A 25,202-nucleotide genomic window follows, 5' to 3' on the forward strand; every position below is an offset into this window, starting at 1 on the left:
ATGGGAGCATTTTTTTAATGTAAGTACCTGTAATCCAAAATTCTAACAGCTGTTATGTATTTTATGAAAAATTTGTTTTATCACATTGTTTCTTTGCTAGCTATAAAATCGCAGAATAGCTGAGGTTGGAAGGGACTTCTGGAGATTGTCTAGTCCAACCCCGTGCTCTGAGCAGGGTCAGCTAGAGCTGGACACTCAAGGTCTTGTCCAGTCAGGTTTTGACTGTCTCCAGGGGTGCTGACCCCTCATCTTCTCTGGGCAACTTGTTCCAGTGTTTGACCACCTCACAGTAAAAAGGTTTTTCTCATGTTTAAATGGAATTTCCTGGATTTCAATTTGTGCCCATTGCCTCCTGTCACTTGGGCACCACTGGGTGCTCCATCTTTAGACTTGTGCTCCATCTTATTTATTCCTCCCTTCAGGTAATTATATACATTAATCAAATTCCCCTGAGCCCTCTCTTCTCCAGGCTAACATTTCCAGTTCACTCTCCTCCTGCGTTGGGTGCTCGAATACCTTACCATCTTTGTGGCCCTTTGCTCAACTTGCTGCAGTGTGTCCCTGTCCCTCCTGTAGTGGGGAGCTTGGAGGTGGACTCCAGATGTTTCTCACCGAGTACAGGAAAAGGATCACCTCCCTTGACCTGGTGGTGACATTCTTCGTGATGCAGCCCAAGAGGCTGCTGGCCGCCTTTGATGCAAGGATGCATTGCTGGCTCACATTCAACTACTTTAGTCCTTATCCTTTCATTATGGTTTTTCGATTTGGGGGGGGGGGTGTGTGTGAGGGCTGCACTAACAACGTTACCTTGTAATGCATACAATTTAAGTTGATGTTACAAAAATATCTGAATCTTATTCTATTTGTCTCTGTTAGTTTAAAATTATAGGGAAGGACTCTGAAGACCCGGGGCTATTGTCCATTTACACCTTGAGTAATCTTTGAATAATATATTGGTAAAAGGAAAGTGTTCCTGAAGATGCTAGTGATTTTTTTTAGTCTTCTGGTTTTGCCATAGGTTGTCACTGGGTATACACTGATGTAATGGTTTTATTAGTTACTTGAAGTAGTTGGTCTGAAGTAGTAAATGAAGAGACATGTCAAGAACACTTTGTTCAGTTGTTTCATGGATAATAATTGGAGAATAAACTATTTTATGATACAGTGTTTCTTAAACTGTAAATATAAATAACCATAGATGTTTGCCTAAACTGAGATAATGTTCTGTTACAAAAACTGGTTGTAGAAATGAGTCCTCTTTGCAAACAGAATTGTCTTTAAGTATCATTCAAACAATTTGATGCCTAATGTAAATGGACAAATGCATTACTCATATTGTAATTAAAAGCGTTTAGACAATGAAAACTTTTATCAGGGTTCCCCCTTTCTTACCCATATCAAAGTATTAGTTACTGTCTAGTTACTAGCAGTAGGAGATGGTTGCAGTGTAGAGATTATATTTTTTGGCTTACGACACTCTTGTAATGATCCAACTTCTGTGAATTTTCTCAGTTCCAGGGTGCCTCATGGTGGCTTTGCCCATATAATGGGTGGCAGTGGATTGCAAAATTTTACAATTGCTGCTGTGCCATATACTGCAAATCTTTTGCCAACATCAAGCACATGGTATGTTAAATAGTCTTATTGAAATATCTTAAAACCAGGGCTTTTTCATGTCAGTTGCAGCCAAAAGTACCGTTCTTTTGACTATTTTCATTAAAAGGCCAAAAAAAATTTCAGACAGTTTGTGAAGTATTCACTATCCAACATAAAAGTGGTGGGTTTTAACGCAGGGGATGTTACATTATGCTTGCTCATTGTTTACTACTTTATTTTGCTTTAGTAAAGGCAGTGGGATTAATAAGGGAATATTAAAGTTAAATTATTGTATTACAATTTACTGAAGTGAAAAACCCCTCTATTTCCTGCAATATATTTGAATGCTCAGTGGTGCTGTAATGCAGCACAAGTTTTTTTTTCTTCCATAAATGTGACATCATCAGGGTTTTCATTCAGAAAACTTTACTGTTGGGTTTCTTGCTGAATTGTGATGTGGCTTTATTTTTCTTTTCTTTCCAGTATCAACATGCTCAAGTTACCTGAATACCCAAGTAAAGAAATCCTTAAGGACAGGCTTCTTGTGGCATTGCACTGTGGAAGCTATGGTTACACAATGGCATAATGAAGTACAGAAAACTCATCTGACTACTGATGTTCAGAGTGGCAGAAGTAATTTTGGAAACTGTCAATAGAAAAGCAGCTTAGATGCTGCAGCCCGTTGGCAGGGCTGGGCTTCAGAATTCATACAGGATCATCATTTCCTCCATTATGTGTTGTCAAAGTAACCAATACTGTCACAACAAACTTCTCAGTATTTTCATTTTTTTAAATGACAGATCTGTGTGGAAATCAGTTTACATGCTTTTCATTATTACTTCAGTCTAAATCATAAAGTTTGTCAGAATCTTTCCACACTTTTGATTTTCAACTATATGGTTGAATGACATCTGCGTTTTAGTTTGCTTTGCCCTCAGATTGCATACTGCTAATGGACAGACTTGTACTTTATGCCTTGTTGCATGTGAAAGTGCCATTTATTTTTGCGGAGAACGCTATAGAAAGTTCAATTTGGATATTGTACAGTAAGACAGATCTGATGTATTTTCCATTTCTTTGCATAGTAACAGAAATAAAATTTTATAACTTTTTAGTATTTTAATGTATATAGTATGTAAAGATTAGACTGTTATCACTGGAAAAAATAACAGATGAAGTTAATATCTAATTTATATTCGAATTTACAATATATTCTACAAAATATTTAAAGTATTTGTGACTTTATAGTCAACTTGCAGTTTAGAATTTGTAAATATTATTTAAGATCAATATCCATTTGTTTGAATGCCTTTACTTTTTCCTTGACATAATTGTATGTTCAAAAAGTATTATTAAATTTTAATATTTTTACCAGAATCTGAATGTGACAAGTTTTTTTGTCTTTGTGGGTGTTTTATTCTTTTTTCCCCCCAGGATTTTATTCATCTTACTATATTACAATTTAAATTAATTGTCATGGAAGTAGCATTTGAGAAGGCATTGTCAGAGTGTATGGATGGACATAAGCAATGCACAAGGAAGGAACTTGAGCTTATTGAGGTTAACTGGCAAGACTAGAATGAATCTCATGTCAAAATGTATATAAAATTAGAATGTATTACTCAATATATAAAAATACACAGCAATGGCTCATCATCATGTGTTTTTGATGGTAAGTAGCTGCACATGTTGGGGTAGATGATGCATAACTGCTTTTTAGGGACGTTGTTTTGGTTCAGGCTGGGAGTGGTGGTTTGGTTGGGTTTTTTTTCTTTACGTTAATCTGGTCATCCCTGCCTGTCATGCTTTTGCTTCAGAGAATGCAAACTGGATTCTCTCCAGGTGAAAATAAACAGAAAAACATGATCCAAAAATGTACCAAATGCAGACATAATTAAGTGTTCATCCATTAGCAAGACCTAACTGATCTGAAGAGGTGATCTGAAGAGTTAGTAAATGAGTTCAGGCATAGCGAACCCCCCAAACACGTAAATTTTAAGGTTCAGCACAAACTGTTTGCTACTAATCCAGTCATTTCCTACACTAAGTGCTAATACATGTGTAGCCTGAGTTTACCGGCTGATCTGTCTAGGCTGCTTACTTGGTGCTGTTTCTTGAGATTTTATTTATTTTAGTCTGAAGTCTGGGGGTGTGAGAGAGAAATATGTGGACCATCTGATTCAGTGGTGCCATGGTAATTTTACGTTGGGCTGAGCTTTATACATAGACTTAGTAGCTTTATTTCCCTTCCAGTTCTGTTTGTGCACATGTATGCATAAATGTTGGTTTAAATTCTTACGCATTGTTTGTGACTGCAGCTTGTAGGAGAATACTGCTTTTAGTTAGCAGGAAGAGCAGACTCTTCCAGCAGGGCAATCCGGTGAAAGCTGGTTAAACTCTATTGCTTCAGTCACTGGAGAGATGCTGTTCTTCTCTGGCATGCCCTAGGAAGCTTAGACTATTTAGATAGGTTAGATGTTTGAGGCTGTGGGGATTTTAGCATTAAATCCCAGTTGCCTTGGATCCTTCAGTTAGCAAAAATACTCTGCTTTTCTGCACAGTTGGGCACTGCTTGGTTCCCTGGCTATGTAGCTTATTTCTTTGTGTGCCTCTGCAAGGTAGATGGATTGCAGGACAGTGTTTTGAGCAATACAAGGCATTTGTCAGGAATTATGTATTCCTGTTTTCTTTAAACTGGGATTTTATCCTTATGTGAGGGTTTTACTGTAAATACTGTTGTTCATTAACTACTATGCAATCTGTTTTTTTTTTTTTTCTTTTTTCATTTCACATGTTCTGTTTCACAGTAATAACAGCTGTTTGCAGGAAACTGAAACCTTGCGTACTCCTGCGTAGTGTCCAAAACATGTCATACCATAACACTGAGTGAAGGGGAAAAAAGAATCAGATTCTTTTTCTTTTTTTTGCACTTACACTTTTGTATTATACTGTAGGTGACATAGGCATCAACAAGCTGAATTTGGTCTCAAAAGTATTTCTAAAATGCTCTGCAACTGGTTTTGAAATGTAATGGAGTGCAGAATTTTAATGTTCTCAACAGTTCCCTATGACAGATCTCCCTGTTACAGCCTCACAAATGGTTCAGAAAAAAATTGCTCCTTCCTCCCCCATCCTGATGTTAGTCATGTCCCGTATGAAGTATCTTGTGGTATTTCTTGTAATATTTGTACCAAATACTCCCTTGGTAGGTCACAATGAAATGTTGTTAAAATACTCTTGTAATAAAAAAGCATGATGAAAATGTGTAGAAAATGGGAATAGAGCTCTCGATACTGGACTCTTGGCATAACAGCAACCTTGTTATTGCTTGTTTTGAACAGGTTTTTTTCCTGCTGAAATGCTAAATGGTACTGTCTGCTGCAGTTGACCATGTGAAGGTAGCAGGATTTAATTATTGCATTGAAAGACTGTTTTTAGGGACACCTGTGCCCTATTACCAATGGGGTATGAAAAGCCTGTTGAGAAACTATAACTTAATATAGCTTATAGTTTAGAATGATTAATTGGTTTATATTTGTTCTCTCCCACTGTGAGTGTTTTATCTCGGAAAGAACAGAACAGATGTCTTGTCAGATCATAGATCATGAGTGCTCATTAACTTTTATTATCTTTATGAAATGTTAGATAGCAAAGCCTAGTTTTTGATGCTTGAAAATGTGTTGTGCATCTAATGTTGCAAAACCATTAAAACCATAAACTGTGAAATGTAGCTTAATGACTTCTACTGTATGTTCCACAGTCAATAAGATTGAAAATGGAATGAGAGGGAGAAGGTGGTTGGCCTGAATTTTTCAGAGACTTGGAGACTTCCACATGTACAGTAGAACAGTATTAGGACCACCTATGCTTTGGAAGTGTGTGAATGCTCTGTTTAAGAGTATAAACTCAAAACTGTAGTTTTAGTTTAGCTGGACTGTTCTTTGAAGACTAATTAGCTGATTCAGCTCTGCAAGTACAGCTCAGTAGTGCCTCAGAAAAGCCTTGCTCTTCCTTTCCAGACCTGAGCGGGAGTGGACATCTCTTCAGTGGTGTCCAACCTGGATGTACAGTGCATAAAGCATGGAAGGGGGAAGAAGATTGCTTTTCTAAACCTTTTGAATAAATAAATAAAAAACCTTATTTGTCCCTCACAATATGCAGGCAAGTAATACTCTGTACGTGTTCCTCTAAGTCTTAATGTGTAGGTGTTTTTTTTCTAGTAATACTTCTATGGTGTTGCACAGGAATCAGGTGTAGAAATTAAACCAAGTGATCATCGTTCCTTTTGTACACGTAGTGGGTTGATCTTTCACTCTGAAGGAAAGTAGTCTTTGCAGTTCTGCTCCCTGGACACAAGAGGACCTTTGTTCAGGCAGTAGAAGGCTTTTGCTGGCACTGGCTTCCTTCCATTCCTCCCAGTGCCCTCTGCCGGTCAGGCGTCTGTTGCTGAAAAGCAAAATCCAGAGTTCCCTCAATGACCAAGACTTAAATTTTTTAACTGATTGAATCTAAAGAATGCAGCTGCTGAATGCTCCCAACAGGATTATCTATTTTTGTAATAATGCTATTTTTTTCTTTGTGTGTTATTCATGGTATTATTTAAATACAGTTGCTGAGTTCTGGATTCTTGGTTCAGTGAAGACCCTGGGTTTGGTTATGCTTGGCTGTTATCTAGAGTAAACTTGAATTTCTTGCAGTGTACTACTGCTGCTTGTGTGTCAGCAAATCTTGACAAAAGGCAAATTTCTCAATTGATAAATTTTTCATGTTTCTTGTAGAATTTTTTTTTAAAAAAAGCACCAATCATAATCAGAAGTCTTGCTAAGAGCACCCAGTCACCATTTTAAAGACCTTGTAAATAACTGCTTATTATAAAATATTTTCTATTAAAGAAATGTTTCAAGCAATTATGAAAATACTAAAGGATATTGAGAAAGTACTCTAGCATATCCCACTTTCTAATACAACTTTTGAGTTCATAATTAAAAAAGTCCAGTGAATTCACAAAGGAAACACTTCTTCTTTTTTAAGGCACATTTATGAAGAAGGAAGACAGTGAACTAAGGAATGCCTTACCTTAATACCTTGTTCCTGTAGTAACACCACCCCAGTCTCCAGAATGGAGGCAATACTCAAAGGGCTTGTAAACTGTAAAGATAGGGGTGTTTTGCTTCTGTACCTTAGCTTTTGGGGAGTGGGATTCATCTGGGGAGAACAGGCAAAAGAGGAACGGCCTAGCGATGGAGGAAGCAGAGGAGAAAGTTGCAATCAAATACAGTAATGCTGGTAGCTTAAGAAGGAAGGCTTCTTCCATAAGGTCTGATGTCTGCCTAATGCTGGTAGACCAGAATGGAAAGCTGGACTTCTTCAAGGTTTGTTTTCTCTCTTTTCCCCCATCTTGCATACTTACCTTCTTTTATGTGTGTTAAACAAGCTGTTCATGATTGAGGTCGGCCTCAAGTCTCTTGATTAATCAACAGAGATGTGAGGAGAAAAAGAAGACAGGATAGCTTCTAGAAGAAATCTGAGATGGTGTCAATATATAATGCATGGGAACAGCTGTTTGCCTGGGAACCTTTACGCTAGTCAAACCCTACTTCTGATGCAAGATTATTTTCTAGGAGCCGCTCTTTCTACAGAAAGCCTTTCTGGAGTGTGTACTTTAGGAAGCCAAATAGCTGCAGTATTTAACTGGACATATTGCTTTATTGACTGCCATTCTGGTATCCTCTGGTAATCGGTTCCCTTTGCAGAAATCAGAAAACAAAGACGGTACTATCTCTATGGGAATTTTTCTTGCGTGTTAGAAAGAATGCTTGAAGAAAACCATCTGATTAATTAACACACTGATAAATATGAACTGTGGTAAGAGGAAATGGATGACCCTGGCTAAATTCTTACCAGGCAGGCATAATGATCTGTTTTTAGCACCTCTTATCTCCACCACAAGCTTTTGGAATGTGATGCAGATGTTGAAGAGTGGAGAACAAGAAGATGTTTTCCCAAGGCAGCTTTTCAGGTTTTGAAGGCTAGTTTCTTTTTCTTTACAGTTTCCATGCTATATTATATATAATATATAACAATAAATATTTAAATAAGTATAAAACAACAATATGGTTGGACTGGATGATCTTAAAGGTCTTTTCCAACCTAAACGATTCTATGATTCTATGAATATATATTAAATATATACATTACATAAATCCAAAGCATTTCAATTATATATGATATATTAAATATATATATAAAAATATTATTAGTACTACCATAGTAAAATGCTACATACCAGAGTGTTTTAGGCTGTGGAAATTTTGTTTTCCTTTATTAATACTGCTTACTGGATGATTTTTTGTATAGATTAAATAAAGTAGACTTTCTATTTTAGCCTTGTAGTTGGGGATTTAGCATGTATGTTTGTGTTTTTCTTACCTTCATTTTGAAATGGTGGGTTTTCAATTAGGCTGTTGAAATTATGGCAAATCAGTAGTTTGTATATGCCGCTGCTGTTACTAAGAATTTTTAGCAGGTCCGTAGAAGAGTATTTTTCCAGTTAAGAAGTGAAATTGGCCAACTACTAAACTGATGCTAAGAACCAAAGCTTTAAATCAACTAGATTAAACTTCCTCAGGGATTCTTGAGTTGTAAAGATAAGTGCTTTTCAAGTCAGAACATCTGTTTATACCTAGACTTACTATAGATAATCATACAGCTGATAGACTAGAGGCTGTGATATATGTTTTATAGACACACTTGTCAATTCAACTTTTTTTTTTTTTACTCTCTAAGGACAATAACACAGTTAATATACTTCTGTGGGACTAACTATAGCTTAGAGGCAGTAGGAATCAAACCACATAAGGAAACCTAGTATAAGGTTACTGGCTTACTCCTGTTCTTAGTTTCATTTGAAAATAACTCTATACAGTTAGGTAGCTTTAAACATTTCTAGTTATGGGTATAAAGCAGTATTTCTAGTTGCAGTTATAAAAATCTGCATGTAATTCGAACTAATAGAATAAATTAATAAAATTTGAATTAAAATAGCATGGGTTTCCTATGCACCTTTAGTTTCAGTTTAAAAAATGGCATTATTGCATGTCTTTCCATGGCATACAATTTAGCTGGAGCCCATTATTTTTAAAATGCTCACTTGGCATGTTTGAAATGTTACAGATAAGCTCAAAACACCAATGAGAAGGGCTGCAATGGTCCATCAAAATATTTCCTCTGAAACCCGTGTCTTCCATCTGGTCCATCAAAATACTTCCTCTGAAACCCGGGTCTTCCATCCATTTTAGTCTCCTCATGTCGTCGTCTACTGCATAATGCTAAATCTTCTCTCACAACAGAACCTTTCCAATTTCTCACCCAGATATTTCTGGACAATTTTCTCTGAATGTAACATGGACCCATTGATAGGAATAGCAAATAATATCCCTAAATGTGTGTTAACTTTTTTCCATGAGAAATTGTTTAAAAAAAAAAATGCTAATATGATTAGAAACTAATAAATACCAAAAGGTGTAAAATTTCAGCACGAGTGCAAACACTGTGAAGGCATGTGGCCCCAAGCCCGCCGTTTGCAGCTGTATATACTTGCTGCATTAAGTGCTTGTGACATTCTGTGCCAAGAGTTCAACTACTGGGTTTCATACAGTGCTGAGTGATTCATCGGGATTATTAAGATTCTCCTGGGATAGCTTTACCATACTGATTGCCTCTGACAGATCAGTTTGCTTAGATTAAAAAGCAATTGTTACTGTCTAGTCAAATTTACAACCTCTGGTAAAAGGAAGCTGAACCTTAGTGCTGTCCAGTATATAAAAACACCTTGGTCTACAAATTATGTGGATTGGAAAGAAAACTAATACTTGAAGAGTGATACTAGTTTACATGCACACAGGCAAAGATTTCCCAGGTATCTAATACACAGCTTGTCTGTGCTAATAAGTTTATTCTGATGTATTTAGGTGAGTCTATGTATAAAAACATTATTTTAGATTAATTCTTCTTATTGCTGTCTTTGTGGAAATAAGGTGGTGCAGGTATTGATTGGTATTTGGATGCCTGTGGATGTTATGGCAGTATGGCTTTTAGGTGTGTGTCACATAAAGGAAGGGATTGTACTACAGGGAATCTAAATTCCATAATAGATTAGGCCTGGTGAGCAGGCCTGGAGACAACTACTGCTGTTTACCCCTGATTTGTGGCACATATTAGTGATGCTCTAGGTGTAAGATGTAACCAAGAGAAAAGAGAAAATAAGTGGTAGAAGCACACTTCTGAAAGTAAAGAGCATCTTCTGGGAAGAGGTAAGTAGAGTCCTGAGGGTAATGTGGAATAACAGGGGTGTTTTTGGCAACAGATATGTCATTCGGTCGTCGGGTGGGAAAAGTGCCCAGGCCTCCTCGAGGTGTGATCTTTTTCTCTTCCCCACCTGGTCTGAAGGCTGCAGTCTGGTGCCACAGAGACTGGGAACACTGGTCGGGCTCGGCAGGTCTAGAGGACGGTTGGTGGAGATGGTGAATTGTCTCTTTCAAGTTTGATGCTGGCTTAGAATGAGTCTTCCGCTGACTTGTCACTTTGATATTTCCCCCCGTCCCATGACTTAAGGTAGATTTTCTTGGCAGTATTTGCTAAAACAAGTTAAGCTTTTGCTGAAAGGGCACCACTTCAGATTGTATATGAGAAGGGGCTCCCTTCTGTACAGACAAGATGCTCCCCATTAAGCACAGCGGCATGCGTAACTGCTAAAATGTGTGTCTAATTTAAGAAAACTCCAAATGTAAACTCTGTGGGCAGGACATATGGGGGTTAATTATCATATCTGTACTTTTGGTCCTTAGCTCATTGACATTCTTTTTGAAATGCACTTTATTTATGTTGCCTGTTTGTCTTGGAAATAGCCTGTGTGTGCCTGTGTATACTTCAAAAAAAAAAACCAACAAAACCCCACCACCCACAAAAACCCAAACAAACTTCTGAATATTAATATTACCTTCCTTGCCAGCAAAGAGCTGTTCTCCTGACTTCACTTAGAAGTAATTCACACACAAAGGTTGAAAATCTGGTTGGGTGAAATTTAAGTAGATGTCGCTTGCTTTATTTAGGTTTGGGGATCTTGTGGAAGTGTTTTTATTTTAGCGTATTTAGAATCTCCATCTCCAGTCTTGACTGGATTACAGCAATTTAAGAACTGTCTTAGAAAGATGAGACAAGCATACTTAGAGTCTTTGCTATTCATTACAGTTTCCTTCTGTGTATTTGATGATGATTTCCTGTGTTTTCACTAACAGAGTCACCAGAGAAATGGACTGAAATAATGGAAATGTACAAGTGAGTAACTGTGATAACCTTTAATGCAAAGCTATGCTTTCTGTAAGTTGTATTAATACTTTGATTAAAACTGTTCAGGAGACCAGCTGTGTGTTAATTACATCTCATAGCTATGTGTACTTTATTTGTGTGTGTGTGTGTAAAAACCTGAAGAAAATCTTTTCCTTACTGTCTTTCACAGGAAAAAAACCACCTTTGGACATGTCTTGCACTGCTGGACCATAGGCTTTGTTTCTGCTTCTGTGTCTGTCTTGTCTCCAGTACCAAGCTTTTCTGTTACTCCAGTCTTGACTGGTTTGATGTGAGTTCACCAGGGGCTTTTGCTCTGCCGCGTATCTTTGTGCTTAACAGCCAGCAAAGTTCAATGGACAGACGGATTACACAGAGACCGCTCAGGCTCATGTTTGATGTCTACCTCTGCCGCTGACCTCCTTTGTAACCTTAGTAAATCACTTCGTGTCTCTGTACGTAGGCCCATGCTATTATAGTTAGGCTGTAACTTCAGAGGAAAGGAGACACCCTTTGTGTATCTGTGTGATGCCTCACAGAACAGATGAGTTCAGTAGGGACATCTGGAAGTATCCAGATACAGGGTCTGTATTTTTACCCAGGGTTTAATTCTGGTGCCTGTTCCTTGGAGACAGCCCTTGAGTGGGGCTTCATGAGTCTACTTGCTCTTCTTCTGTCTCACCATCCTGCTGAGCTCTTCTGGCAGCTGGAGCAAACCAGAGAACCAGAGTGGATGGCTGTCATAAACATGCTGTTAGGAGACCTCTGTATCTTGAAAATGCTGTGCAGTGCTCGCTGGTCACAAATTTTGAAAATGGTAATAAAATTATACAGAAGGACTCAGGATCAGCCAAACACTCTCCAAGGCTTGCTTCTGCTTCAGTGTCGTCTTCTCCCCTGTCACCTTGACTATATACTTTGTAAAATGTGGGGCAATAGGTTCATTCCTGCGATCTGTCTGGAAAGCAATCGTGTTCAAGAACTAGTGAACTGGTGGGGATACTCTGTAAGAGTGTGACTCAGGTGCTTTAACTTGACCTAGAGGCATCGTCTTCTCCAAAGCCTTCATTGCTTTGTTGCTGAAGGCTTTTACATCCAGAAACTGATGGCCTGAATGGAGAGGTGCATTAGATAAGGGTAGGAAATCCCCATGGTTTAATACTGATTCCTTAACTTTCAGACAACTAAGTTTCTAGTCGTTGCTTTCCAACTTCTGACAAAGCTGGAAAGTTGCTTTTAAGCAGTAGGGGTTATCTTATGGGAAATCTTACTTTCTTCTTGCAGCAGAAATGAAATTTATTTTTGGAGGCTTTGATGTCAGTGTCATGCTCTGCTTGTTTGGGTCTTTTTCTGTATCCATTCAACATCACCTGGCAACTTCTGTACCAAGACTAACTACCTGAGGTTGAATACACAGTCCATCTTGTGTCTATCCTACCTTTTTTCTACATGTATAAGCTCTCACTAGTACAAGCTATACTTAGGAAAGTCTGCATTTTTTTTCTCTGTTATGTAGAGACTTTGACACTAAATCTGTGTCTTCAATATATATTTGCTACAATTAGTGCTTTTTTTTTTTTTTAGTTTGTTGCTTTAAGTCTGTATTTGAAGTGGACAGCACTCAAAAGAAAGGAGGAAAAAAATAAAAAAAGTCAGGGAGCAAGGGTGGGGAGTTTCCAGAAGGGCGGGGGGTTTCCAGAAATATGCCTGTGTCTTCATCCAGGGTGTTACCCTGCAGCTCTACAGAGATGTTGGGTTTTTTTAAAACATACCTTATTTGTCTGTGACTGTGGAATACAAGACCTTTAAATTTCATCCCATCCTCCCCTTCAGACAAATCAAACTTCACAGCATCAGGAATGCTTCTGAGCATGTCTTGATGAAGGCAAGGATAGAAAGCAGTAAACCAGCAAAGAATCTGCAAGGTCTGAAGGTCTTTAATTCTGAAGGTGATATATAGCCAGGTGGTGATATATGCCAAACATCAGCTCCTACCAGCCCTAAAAAAAGGAGTGCCAAATATAAATCTATCTAAAATATTTCCTTTGCTTTTTCTGCCTTAGGATAACTATCTACCCTGATCCTGGACCATAAAGTTGTGCTAGTTCAGTATATCTGAACCTGCTTAAGTAAGGGAACTTAATTATTTGTGATTTTTATGACATTTGTATTTCCCTGGGTGTAATGCAAAGACTGACATCATCAGAAGCAAGAAATCACACACTAAAAATATTTCATAATGAAATATACGAACTATGTGTGTAGGTGGCATAACCTCTCTATCTCTGATTAATTATAGCACATGAAATTCAGATTATGGTCTCAGAGTACCAGATCTCAAAGCATACAGGGCTACTTGCAGAACACCCACTTTTGCTGACACTTGTGTTTTCTTTTTGACTGTGGGAGAGTTGAGATATTGGTGGCACCCAGCTTTACAAGTGAGATCATCTTGCCAGCCATTCCATTAAATATTGTAAGACATTGTTACTTCAGGGCTTTAAGCTGCTTTTTTTTGGCATATAAAGTTACATCAGAAGGTAAACATCTGGTTTTGTTTTGCTGCATTCTTCATGCAAAGAATGTATCAGTATCATCAAGCAATGGGAATGCATTTAAGTGTAATTATCTTGAATTATTTGCTGCTAAGTCTCCCTTGCCAGTGGTAGAATGCTCTGATTTCTATCTTTGCAGGATGCCAGGCTTTAAACCTGTCAAAGGCCAAACTAAATGTTGGCCATCCTGTTCATCAGGTTCGTGTAACTTGATGGGTAAAGGGAAGTCTGTATTTGGAAATCTTTGCTGAATTCTCAAAGGTGCTTGGCTTTTACCTTTTGGGAGAAGGCATCATTTATATCAACAGCTTGTTTAAGAAAATGGTCTCTTGCTTGTAAATTGGTATAAGAAATTGCTGAAAAGGGAGGATCATACAATATTCCTCTAATGAGCAATATTATATGGTAATTAGTCTAGTTCCTCTTTCCTCTAATGAATTTAGTGTTTGTATATTAGCTCTTTTTTAATAGACTGCTGTCTATGGGAGGTGTGGGTTTGACCTTTGAATAACTTGCTTTGTCATTTCTTTCCATTTTTGATTACTGGCCTTTCTTGTTATTGCCAAACTTCTATATTTATGTTCTGAGCAGAGACTTATCTGAATCTACTGAATTCAGGTAACACAAATAAGGACACTTATCTTAAAGGAGTCTTTTACTCTCTTTAGATTCTCTTTCCCCATGTAGAAGAGCACCTTGAAATATGGGTTAACATCTGCCCTACACTACATATTTTACATGTACTCTTGAGGAGTTCTTAAAATCCTCAATTTTAGAGGAGCATGTGGTTCTGCTTATGTTGTCCTAAGACCATATTTCCTCTTTATTGCTGGACCTCGGTTATGGTAGGAAAAGACTCTGATCAGCAGTCTCCAGGGAAAACTGGAGAACTTTACATCTGTTCTAAAACAAACATCAGTGTTTTGGGAAGACATTTCTTCCACTACTTATCAGAGCGGTACCTAGGACAAACTGCAGAAGTTTCCACGGAGATGTGGTGTGCACAGGCTGCTGAATGCTGCAGTACGCACCATCTATTTGCTTTGGAGCTGGGACTGCAAACCCCTCTCAAATGTGTGCAGTAAAACAGCTTAAGTTGAAAGAGGATAAAATTAATGTCGTGAGGGAGTCGCCTGATGGGCAAACAAAGGGACTATAAAAAATGTTGAGGCCCCTTCGGATACATTGAGTGGAACAGGCTCCTTTCATTACTAATCGTTTGCAGAAACTGCAGTACAGCTGCTGCAGTGCTAACCTGAGGCTTGCCAGCTCTTGGATGAGTTCCCCCTTTCTCTCCAGCCCCAGTGGCTGTGGCCGCCCTTCCCTCTTTCTCTGTTGCTTTTCCCTTTCTCTCTCTCTCCCCCCCTCCTCTCTTTTCTCCCTTGTTTTTCTGTTAAGTGGGAGAATGATCCTTCCCTTTGTCACAAAGAAAGCTGGCGGAAAATGAAAAGATCTGCTTTGTGGAAACACGTAAGTTATATTTTTGCTCTGCATCAGATCTTATTTAGTTCCTGCCACCAAAAGTAGCCAGTAGTCTGAGAGACAGTCTTCACCGTAGCCTCCTCAGGTCACTGCTATTAGTTGTTTTATGTGTGTATGAGACTGCTCTACTTGCAAATACATCATGCACGTGCCTATATTAGCCTTGGGAAATGTTTATAGTACATTTTCCTCATGGACAAAACTTTCACAACTATTTCATGTTTTCATGATCAGCTCTAATTACGAGGATAGATACTTTAAAGGTTGGGACATATTAGAAAATGCAGCAATGAAGATCATGGTGATGCCAGAGGTGACTCCGAGATCCTTGTCATAGGAATGAAAATGGGAATATTTAAGGCAGTCAGTCCTTGCTGTGCTTTTGATTGTATTCAGTCATTACATCATGTTTCCCAGCTGAACTTAAAAGTTAATGCTATCCCCACCCCTCCCCAAAACAATGGTTTTATTGAAAGGGTTCTGCCTTTCACTTTGTGAGAAAAGTCTAATTACTATAGAGAGGGAATAAATCTATAGCTACACAGGTGGTTGTCTTTCTTTTTTTTAAAATGTAAATTACATCTGAGTGAAACTGAATCCATCTAACTCATCCAAAGCCTGATAAATTAAGACGATTCCTTCCCTGTACACCACCTGGACTTGGGTTTGCCTGCAAAGCTGATGTGAATTGAGTGGTGGTGCCCAGGCATGTGGCTTTGAATGCTCTTCCTGATGCAAATCCAAATATATTGATATATAATAGCTCTTGGTATTTACTGCTGTGTGACCATGCAGGTGGTATCTCTCATCTAAGCCCCTGACCAGTGCTGTTTGTTGCACTCTGTGAGATGGTAATGGTCAACAGCAGATAAGATTCAAAGTCTGTGGGACAAGTCTATCTAAACGTTACTGAGATTGTGGTATTGTTCTTCTTGAAAAGCAAAGGCTGTAAAATTTGACAATGCTGCGGTAGATTCTGCTGCCTCCTATCCCTATCCACCCTGCAGCTCTATTGCTGGCCATAAAATTAAGTTGTTTTGTTGCCTGTGGTTATTCATTTTAACTGTAGCATAGTAAATTTAATGCAGAGACATTTACTTACTGTAAATTTGTCTCCCATGAAACAAAGGGGCACTAACTTTGTGTGAAGAATATCTGTTTCCATTAAAAATAGTAGAGGCTGCAGGTTAGGACATCTTGTAGAGTAAGCACACTAAGAATCAATAAGTGTTTTATTAATGACTGGAGATTATTTGACTATAATTTTTTTTTTTTAAAAAATCCAATTGCTATAAAAAGGTAAATAAAAAAGTTAACCATCTGTTGCCCCACTTTCATTTAAAACCTTGTATTTAATTTCTTCTTTCTAGGTAACCAATTTTTGCTATTTTGCTCTAATGTTGGGGCTTGGAAGAAGGTGGCTTTAATTTATAACTTCTTTTTATTCAAATGTATTGTTGGCATCACAGGTTTTACACTTCCTATTAGAAGTTTGGAAAATATTTCTTGCTACACTGAAAGAGAACAAAATCCAGTTTAGAAATACAATTTGCTACCACTAAGACACTTGATAACATGAGAGAGATTAATGGAGCCTTATGACAGAAATTTGATTTAAAGCAGGAGATTAATACTGCTTTATCAACCCATACCACGAGTGAATTAGCTCAAGAAATCTGTTTGAAGTTGCTGAGTTGTCTGCTAGAAAAAGGTCTCTGGACATTTATTTGATCATTGCTGAGTACTTGCTGTAGGCTTGTCTATCTAACAACACAGGAACAAACTTCACACCAGTCTTGCTTATTTTACAGTAGTATGTTTCTTATTATTCCTTGTTATCCCACAGGAAGCTGGAATGCTTTGGAGGTCAGGTACTGGCTCAGGGGGATTATTCCTAGTAAAGCTAAAATTAACAAACAGAATTACACTGACATTCTGATTTCATTGAGGACAAAAAAAAATGAATAAGTAGTGTTTTTTATGGGAAAGGTTCTGTCCCAATGCCTGTTGTAAGTCATATTTTTATCAGCAGAAGAAGCCTCTCATTTGCTTTCCTAAATATAGGAGTGTTTATCTTTGGAGCACATTAAAGCAGTTCAGAAGTTGGGCCTGACAGGTTGATAGATCTACAGATGGACACAACTAACAGAGGGATCGGGGAGCTAATGTGTTGGGGCCGCAGCTGGCCGCTGGTCCAGGTAGGCATTCCAGCTCTGCTGCTGATATAAATTACATCAGCATCAAATAAGAAAAGAAAAAAAAAAAAAATCTGTGGCAATCAATCCATTTAGCAGATGTGCTCTATATCTGAAAATACAGCCACCAAATTAACTGGTAGTTCTTAGGATCCTGTATGCTTTATTCAGTGTAAAGGAGAAGTTGCACCATGTGCATGCATAAATATAATGTATGTGTCTGTGTGTATGCACAAGATATGCATGCATGCACACAAATGCTTTTTCCTCCAGTGGCTCTCAATTCTCTTGGGAGAATGTCTGAAGCAACTGTACTTGTAAGTTCAACCAGGCCAAAATGAAGTCTGTATGATTTTGTAGCTTTTAATTTTACTTCTCCTAGAATTGTAGCATCTGGAGTTTTATTTCTAAATCTCTTTCTTTTAAACATTTTTGCTATGCTGTCTATGCAGATGAGTCTGCAGAATTGACCTTCTAACGTATGTATTGGATGACTGTGAAAATGACACATTGTTACACTAAGCTTGTATTTGTTGCCTGCAATATGGTAATATGTAAAGGTGCAATCTCAAATGCTGCACTGCAGAGGTATATGCAAACAGTGGCGTTCTGTATGCACTATGTATGCAGTGAAAAGTGCTTAGAGTACCTTCATCAGGTATCTCAAAGAGCACCTTGTTTCTTTGGTATAGATGAGAATTAACAGTAAAGAGCCTGGTAAGGCACGTAGATTTTGCTGACGTGAATAGTTGCATTTCATAAAACCAAAAGACTATATCTGCAGTGTGGTGACAGAAGTGTGCATTTGCAGACAGAAGATTAGCATTTACCTGCAAACAGTTTAAAGCCTATTTGTGAGAGTCAAACAGGACATGGGAGTCATCTTAGGGAAGAGGGAAGGGGAAAGATCTCTGCTTTCAGGCTGGAGTGGCTGGGCTTTGCTCCATGCCTGCAGTGTGGGCATGAAGTTCTGCTCATCTCAGTGGGGTACCAGACCAATATAAAAATCTGTAGCTTGGGGAGGGGGGGTCAGGACAGCAAGCTGTTTAAAAGGGGCTGACTCAGGCAGCAAAAAAAAGCAAGCTAAAAAAGGATTGTTGAATGTGAGCAAAGGATCAGAGACCTGAACAAAAAAGGGCAGTTACCTGCCAAAGCATTGTCCTTGTTTTTCTCGCTTTAGGATATCTCCAGACATTCTGATATACTTCAACACAGGCTTGAACTACCTTCAAAAGTTCTGTTGAAGAAGACCCCAGTCTCTGAAGGGGACTGCAAGGAGCAAGTGACAGCTCTGTCCATCTTGACGAAGTTGCCACATCTCTTCCTCTTGATGAGCTCATACCCAGCCAGGCTTAGCCCCATGTAAAGGGCAAACAGAAAAAGCCCTGATGCTTTGGGAAAGCTACTGTCGGCGCAGGTGTTACCTTGTGAACTGCCGAGATTTTCCTTTGTGCTCAGTTCTTTGGGGCTCTCCTTCCCTCGTGTGCCATCAAGGAGACCAGTTGCCATCTGGTCCAAAGTGTTTGTAAAGTTCACAGTTGCAATAAATGTCATTCTACAGAAATATAAACAGGCTGTTGCCCTACTGCATTATTGGTGTATTCACATCAGTATGCCTAAAACTTTGTCTGAATTTATTAATGCAAGTTAAAGGAAAATTAATCTTTTCCAGCAGAAAGTGCCTTAGCAGCTACACTGAACGTGGTGCTGTTGAGGACACCTCTGACTTGCTATGGTGCTTGCTGAGTATTTTGTTTGCTGTGTAGGCAGAACCAAGAAACTGGATGCTTTATGCCGGTTTCAGTCTTGAACTGCCAGGTCTATCGGTATGTTCACATCTGACCTTTTGTATAAGAGCCCACAATATATGTTTTTTCAGGAGCCAATTATTTCTGTTCTGTTAAAATATACTTTCCAGAAAGACTGCCAGCAAAGAGAATTGAAGAGCTGGAGACTCCATCTTTTTCTTTACAAATATATTGTAGTAGTCAACTGCCACTATTTTAAAAACTTATAACTTAACAAATAACTTAAATTTACTTGGCTTCAACTTCCAATGGAACTTGGCCTTTTCTGTTCTGTTAAATTAGATATTCCTTCTGTAAAGTGCGTTTTCCATGTCCATGGCACTTGGACACCATAGCCAAAATCTTTCTTGCCTCTAATTAATTCTTGAGTCTTTGAAATAATTTGAACTCTGTGCTCAGTATTGGGGAATACTCATCACTACTGGGGAAGAGTACCCAAGAATACCCAACTGTACATTCCTTGTCTCTTCCTGTCTCTCCTGTAACACTTCCTTCAGACCCCATTTCACCCTCTCCAGTTTATCTGGTTTTTTTGTGTGTTTTATTTTCAGACTATGGACATGGGAGTTAAAGCTAGTGTTTGACTGTTGACCTTATGAAACCCATATATGGGCAAAAAAAAGCTTTTAACTTACTATTCCAGTTTTTAGCTATCCAAGAACTGTGATAGCATTGATATGTATATAGATAAACAGGACTTCTTATGAGAAGTATTAGAGGAGGAGAGTTTGCTTGTTTATCTTCTATAAAGGCAGACAATCAATCAAGTGTTTGTGCAGGTACATATGCAACGTGGGAAGCAAATAGAAGGAATTTGAAGTCCATGTGCAGTTGCAGACTTATGATAGCATTGGAACTACAGAAATGTGCTGGGGTAGCTTGCGTGACTGGAGTGGACCTGGATCTAGCGAAGGGCAACAAGACAAATACACTGGGCTTCTACAAATACACTGGCAACAAAAGGAAGACCAGGGAAGCTGTGAGGCCATGGCTCAGCAAGGCATGGGACCTAAGGACAAAGGACATGGAAAAGGCTGAGATACTCAATACCCTTTTTGCTTTAGTTTTTACTGGTAAGGTTTGTCCTGAGGCCTCCCAGGTCTCCGAGTCTAGTGGTAGAGACTGGGAGGGTGATACTTGCAGGAAAGGCAGACTGCGTTTGAGCGCTTAAGTCAACAGGGCAAACACAAGATTGTGGAACCACATGGGCTGCATCCAAGGGTACTGAGGCTGATGCAACTGTAAGACCTCTCTCTATCATCTTGGAAAAGTCATGGCAGTCAGGGGAGAGAAAAAAGGCAAATGTCTTGGCCATTTTAATGAAGGTCAAAGAGGATCCAGGGACCTATTGGCCTAACCTCTGTCCCCAAGAAGATTATGGAGCCTGTCTTCCTGGAAGCCATGTCCAAGCACATGAAGGACAGGAAGGTGACCGGGAATGGCCAGCATGGATGTACCATGGGCAGATTGTGCCTGATCATTCTGACCACCTTCTGTGGTGAGCAGAGGAAGGGAGTGCAGTGGGTGATGTTTACACTTTAATGATGTTTTGTGAGGTGCACAGGGAAAGAATGAGAGGCAACAGAGACTAGCTGCAACAAGGAAAATTCCAAGTGGGTATGAGGAATTTTTTTCCACCATGAGGGTGGTCAAACACTGTAACAGGCTCCCCAGAGACATTGTGATGTCTCTGTTCTTGGAGACACCACATTCAGAACTAGACTTGGACATGGCCATGAGCAACCTGATCTAGTGGATCTGCTTTGAAAAGGAGGTCAGATCACTTGACCTTTTGAGGTCCTTTCCAGACCCAGAATTTGAGAAAGACAAACTGAAGTCTCTGCTTTGCCTAACTGACAGTAAGATGTCAAATATGGATCTCCCACTTTTCAAGTGACTGTCCTAATTGATGGGTGGAAATGGTGACATTTTCTTAATAAGAAATATTGGAAAGACCTTGCTTTGTTTTCATGCTAGCAAGTTTTGCGGGAGGTGGAAATGTGAGTTCTTGGGGATTATCTTTTCCTATGCTCTGTTTCATCTAAAAATAATTTACTCCTGAATAGATAAAACGGATAAAAACACATACAATCATTACATAATTTATACTTTGCTAACATGTTTTTGCACAACAGTGGAAGCCAATGCTTTTTTTGGAAATTTTCTTTTACAGCCTTTCATTTCAGACATCTTTGAGAGCAATTTTTACACACAGAGAACGCAAACAAGTAAGACCTGCTTTGTGATTAAGGAGTCCGTGATTTTGCTATTCATGTCATAAACTGCATTAAAGTAGCTCTGATAGAAAGAAACAATCTTCAAGGTTAAGTGTCATAAGACGACATCATTTTGTTTAAGCCATTCTGCTTTTATTTGCCTCAGAGAATATATCTTCAGTAAGAGGTCTAAGTCTGCTGGTTCCTGTGGTCATGCTGATGTGTTCCTGTGGTCATCTGACAGAACAAATTCTGCTTTTCCCCTCAGCCAGCTGAAAATGTATTTCAGTTGGAGGAACAAGGTGCAGTGACAGTTGCCACCTTCTTCCCCCCGCGTTCCTCCTACCCAAAGACAAGCTGTCCTTCTGGCAAGAGCTCTCTGTTCTAGTGCAAAGGACTAAGAGAAGATCCTTGAGCAGGAGCGAGTGGGTGACTGCGTTGCTGCCTCTGCCACGGTGTCAGGAAGGCAGTGGCTGTGCCTCCAGGTCTGGCAGCAGGCAAAACCATCACCTTCCTGCTCCTTCTGCTGAAATACACTTTGTTCCTTAAAGTCTAGAGAGATGTGACAAGCTCCAGGTTGTTGAAATTTTGCTTGCTGAATATTTTGCAGACATCCTAGATATGTTTCTGCAGCCTGTCTCTCCCTGTCCATCTGAGATTTGGAAGGGATGTGCAACACCTCTGTAAGTGAAGGAAAGAAAACCTCCTGACTTCCTGGACAGCAGAGCAGGCTTGCTTGACCAGGAACCAGAGACACTGGCCCTGCGTACCCAACCAGTTGTCAGAGCCTTTGTGCTGATCGCAGCCACAAATCAAAAAAAAGGGGCAAGTGGGTGGAAGAGCTTCAGAACTAGGTAAAGGTGTTACATATTTGCAGATATAAACTTAAGTAGTTGAGATAGGGATGAGGTTTTTGTCACTTACCCTCACTTCTATTTAATCTGAAAACCAAATGGCAGATGCCAAGGTTTGTTTGGGTTTGTAATACATGCACGAGGTCAGCAGACAGTCCCCTTGAACAGGGGCTACCTACATGAAGCTGAGTGCTTGAAGGAATCAGAGGCTTCTGGAACAGGATGCCTCGATACAGAGTTGTTCACTCAAATGGGGGTATTCAAAATTGGGAGTAAAGCTTTTAATTCTGGGGGCAAAGTAATTTCCTTAAGGGTCATGAAGCTGATCTGAACCTTCAGACAAAAAGTTCAGGGATCAAAAATTGCTTCTTCCTATTGCAAAAAAAGGGCTGTAGTTCAGTACAAGTAGCAGGTTTATATGGGTTGTGTTTGAACTATTCTTTTTGTCATTTTGTACTTAGATCTCTGAGCTGTCTATAAGAGTAAGAAAGTTACTGCTAGAGAGATTGGAAACTGGTAGCTGATGAATAGTGCTACATCGCTCTGCAAAGAACAGTTGATGAATGTTACCATTGTATGTGAAATGTTTCTCTTTTTTTTTTTTTTCTCTTTAATAGCAGTGTTTTAAACTACATTGTCCCACACAGGGGACTGCAGTAAACCAGAACTGACATACGATAAATGCAAAGCTGTAGTTACAGCTCCAGAAATTGATGAATTACATGTTTCACATGTAGAAGGGCAGTCATGCTATTTCTGCTTGCAGAGTGATAAATGTAATTCAATCTATGAGCAGTAAAACATGAGTGTAACCTGCTAATGCATGTGTATGCTTCCAAGAGGAAAGAAAAGTATGTGAGAAGATGTACTGCTCTGCTTTGAAACCACCTGTTTAATGATGAGTTCTAAAATTTGCAAGGAAAATGTACAGGAGAACCATGTTAGAGTATAAGTCAATAACCCAGGGAATGTTTCTCTAATAAATGTAGTTCAATACTTGTGAGTATTGTTATTCTGTCTCAGACACAGGAGCACCCAGCAAAATGTCACTTTGAGAGATACCAAGATGGGAAAGATGATAAGGCTGTAAATGAAGACCATTATTTATGGCACTATGGGTGCAAAAACGGACCTGTAGGAATGACCCCCTACAACTCACCAAGTTAGAAAGCATGTTTTAAATGATGCCCTGTGGCAAGTGCTAGACAAATTCTAGAATAAAGGGGAAAATACAGGTTCAAATATACTTCAGTGACTGGAAATGAAGGTGACACTTTCAGTTCTGATTTTAACATTTGCCCAGTGGACTGCTAATCATGAGTGGTTTCTCATAAAGAACATACAGGAGCTTCCTTCCAAAAGCTACTTAATTATTTTTTTTAAAATTCTGTTCTGAATTCATATTTAATAAAGATTATTTTTTCTTGGAGCAATACAAGGAAACAGTGTCACAGTTCACTGAGCTTGTGGCAGGATGTTGTAGTGTTCCTGTAAGATTCAGTGATATTTTTTAATGTTAAGATGCTGTTAAACAAGCCAGACCTAGCTGTTGGCTCTGCCAAAGCAAGACCTTATTGGAAGGTTGTTGTCAACAGGCCAGCAGACCATGCCATTGAATGGGCATGCAGAAGCTGATAAATTCCATATGTAGTTCTAACATATGGAGGCTGTAATAACACACCCAGCAATGTCTTAAAGTGTACGGAATTGCTCTAGGAAAAGTCTAACCCTTCTGTCCCATGAGAAGGAGCTTGGGATGATTGTTTCAGCAATTGCTTTTCTTACAAGTTAGGATAATGACATGAGATATATCCATTTTGAAGAGAAGAAAGTCAGTGTTTGATCTGGAAATGCAGCTTTCCTGGCTTTTGTATTTTAACTGAAATGCCTTCCTATTCACAGAGCTTTTTCCTAGACCCTAGTTCTAGATAGGGCAAATGCACAGACAAATGCCTGCTTGGCATCATGTGGGACCCCTCTTTACAGTTTCTGGAGTTTAACTCCAAATTTGACATCGTTTTGACAAACTGAAAGGCATATATATGGCAAAAAAGACCATGCAACTGAATGGAAAAAACTGTAGTAGACTTGTGGGGTTTTTTTTCACTCTTCATTTTGGTTTAACACATACCACCTTAATACATTATATGGGAAATCTTCCACTGTCCTTTGACGCTGAACTTAATGCACCGCTGATCTCAACAGAATGCAACACTGCTTTGATGCTGCACATCACGATGTACTGTCTATGGAAATAAGGTGCAGATGATTATTGCAAATAATGATACCTTGTACTGCAGAAGTGCTTAGAGATCCAGATGGAATAAGTGAGTGGGTATCAGAAGAAAGAGCTGCCCAACCTTACTGCTTGCTAATGGTGTAAAGCAAAAGCATTATCTGTGTAGCCTGAAATGTGAAAGGGACCTGTATGAACTGTCAGGTAACAATTAAATACAGTGCACCTAGCTGGCAGTATATTTTTGAGCTTTTTGAAAGGGAGATGGGAATGGATGCAAATGAACAAGCAAAAGCTCATCTGGTTACTGCTGTGGAATAGGAAAAAGCAGAAATGAAAGATGCATTTGTGATAAACAAGATTGAAATTCCTTGGGAGAGTGCATGTGTATTTAACCTCTTAGCATGAATGTATTTGGTTTTTTGTCAGAATAAATTGCTAAAACAAATCATGAGATAGAGAAGCAAAGAAATATAAGGAAAATTTCTGGATTAGGGTGCAAGTAAATTCACATGCCCCCAAACTCTCTGTAAAAATACTGATTAGAAGAAAGCAGCATCAAACTATGATGTATCTTAATAGCGGCTGAGAGTTTCCAAACAGATATTCTTATCAAGAAATGAACTGTGAATACCTCCCCAGCTGCTAATAGATTGTTTTAAGAGGTGTTCTACTTAGAAATTGATGTCTTACCTCTCTGGGTTGTTTTTTTGTTGGTTTTTTTTTTTTTTAAATATTTTATAACGGTATATTACGCCTTCAGTATTTGATATCCAGCCATACTCACAGTAAATGTCTTTTCTATACTTGCTATTTTCACAGACGCTTATATGTTTTTCTGTCAGTTATGTATAATCAATCCATGCCCTTGGGAGAAAGCTGAAGCTCTGCTCTCAACGTGTGTGCTGGAGGGGG

The 25,202-nt window shown here is 38.9% G+C and overlaps 1 protein-coding gene across 9 annotated transcripts in view; it reads left to right on the top strand.

Annotated features, from left to right (window-relative positions):
* Positions 1–2,757, top strand: part of HACE1 (HECT domain and ankyrin repeat containing E3 ubiquitin protein ligase 1) — a 55,338-nt gene extending 52,581 nt beyond the window's left edge. For 8 of the 9 annotated variants that reach the window (XM_075707173.1, XM_075707175.1, XM_075707176.1 and 5 more), the window contains 2 exons: positions 1,513–1,626; positions 2,080–2,757. In XM_075707173.1, the coding sequence (XP_075563288.1) occupies positions 1,513–1,626; positions 2,080–2,182 (217 nt within the window). In that variant the 3' untranslated portion in view covers positions 2,183–2,757. The remainder of the gene's footprint in view (positions 1–1,512; positions 1,627–2,079) is intronic. The other variant, XM_075707178.1, reaches the window with a different exon arrangement.
* The last annotated feature ends 22,445 nt before the right edge of the window (positions 2,758–25,202 follow it).

This window comes from Pelecanus crispus, chromosome 3 (genome assembly GCF_030463565.1).
Source record: "Pelecanus crispus isolate bPelCri1 chromosome 3, bPelCri1.pri, whole genome shotgun sequence".
NCBI classification, from domain to species: Eukaryota; Metazoa; Chordata; class Aves; order Pelecaniformes; family Pelecanidae; genus Pelecanus; species Pelecanus crispus.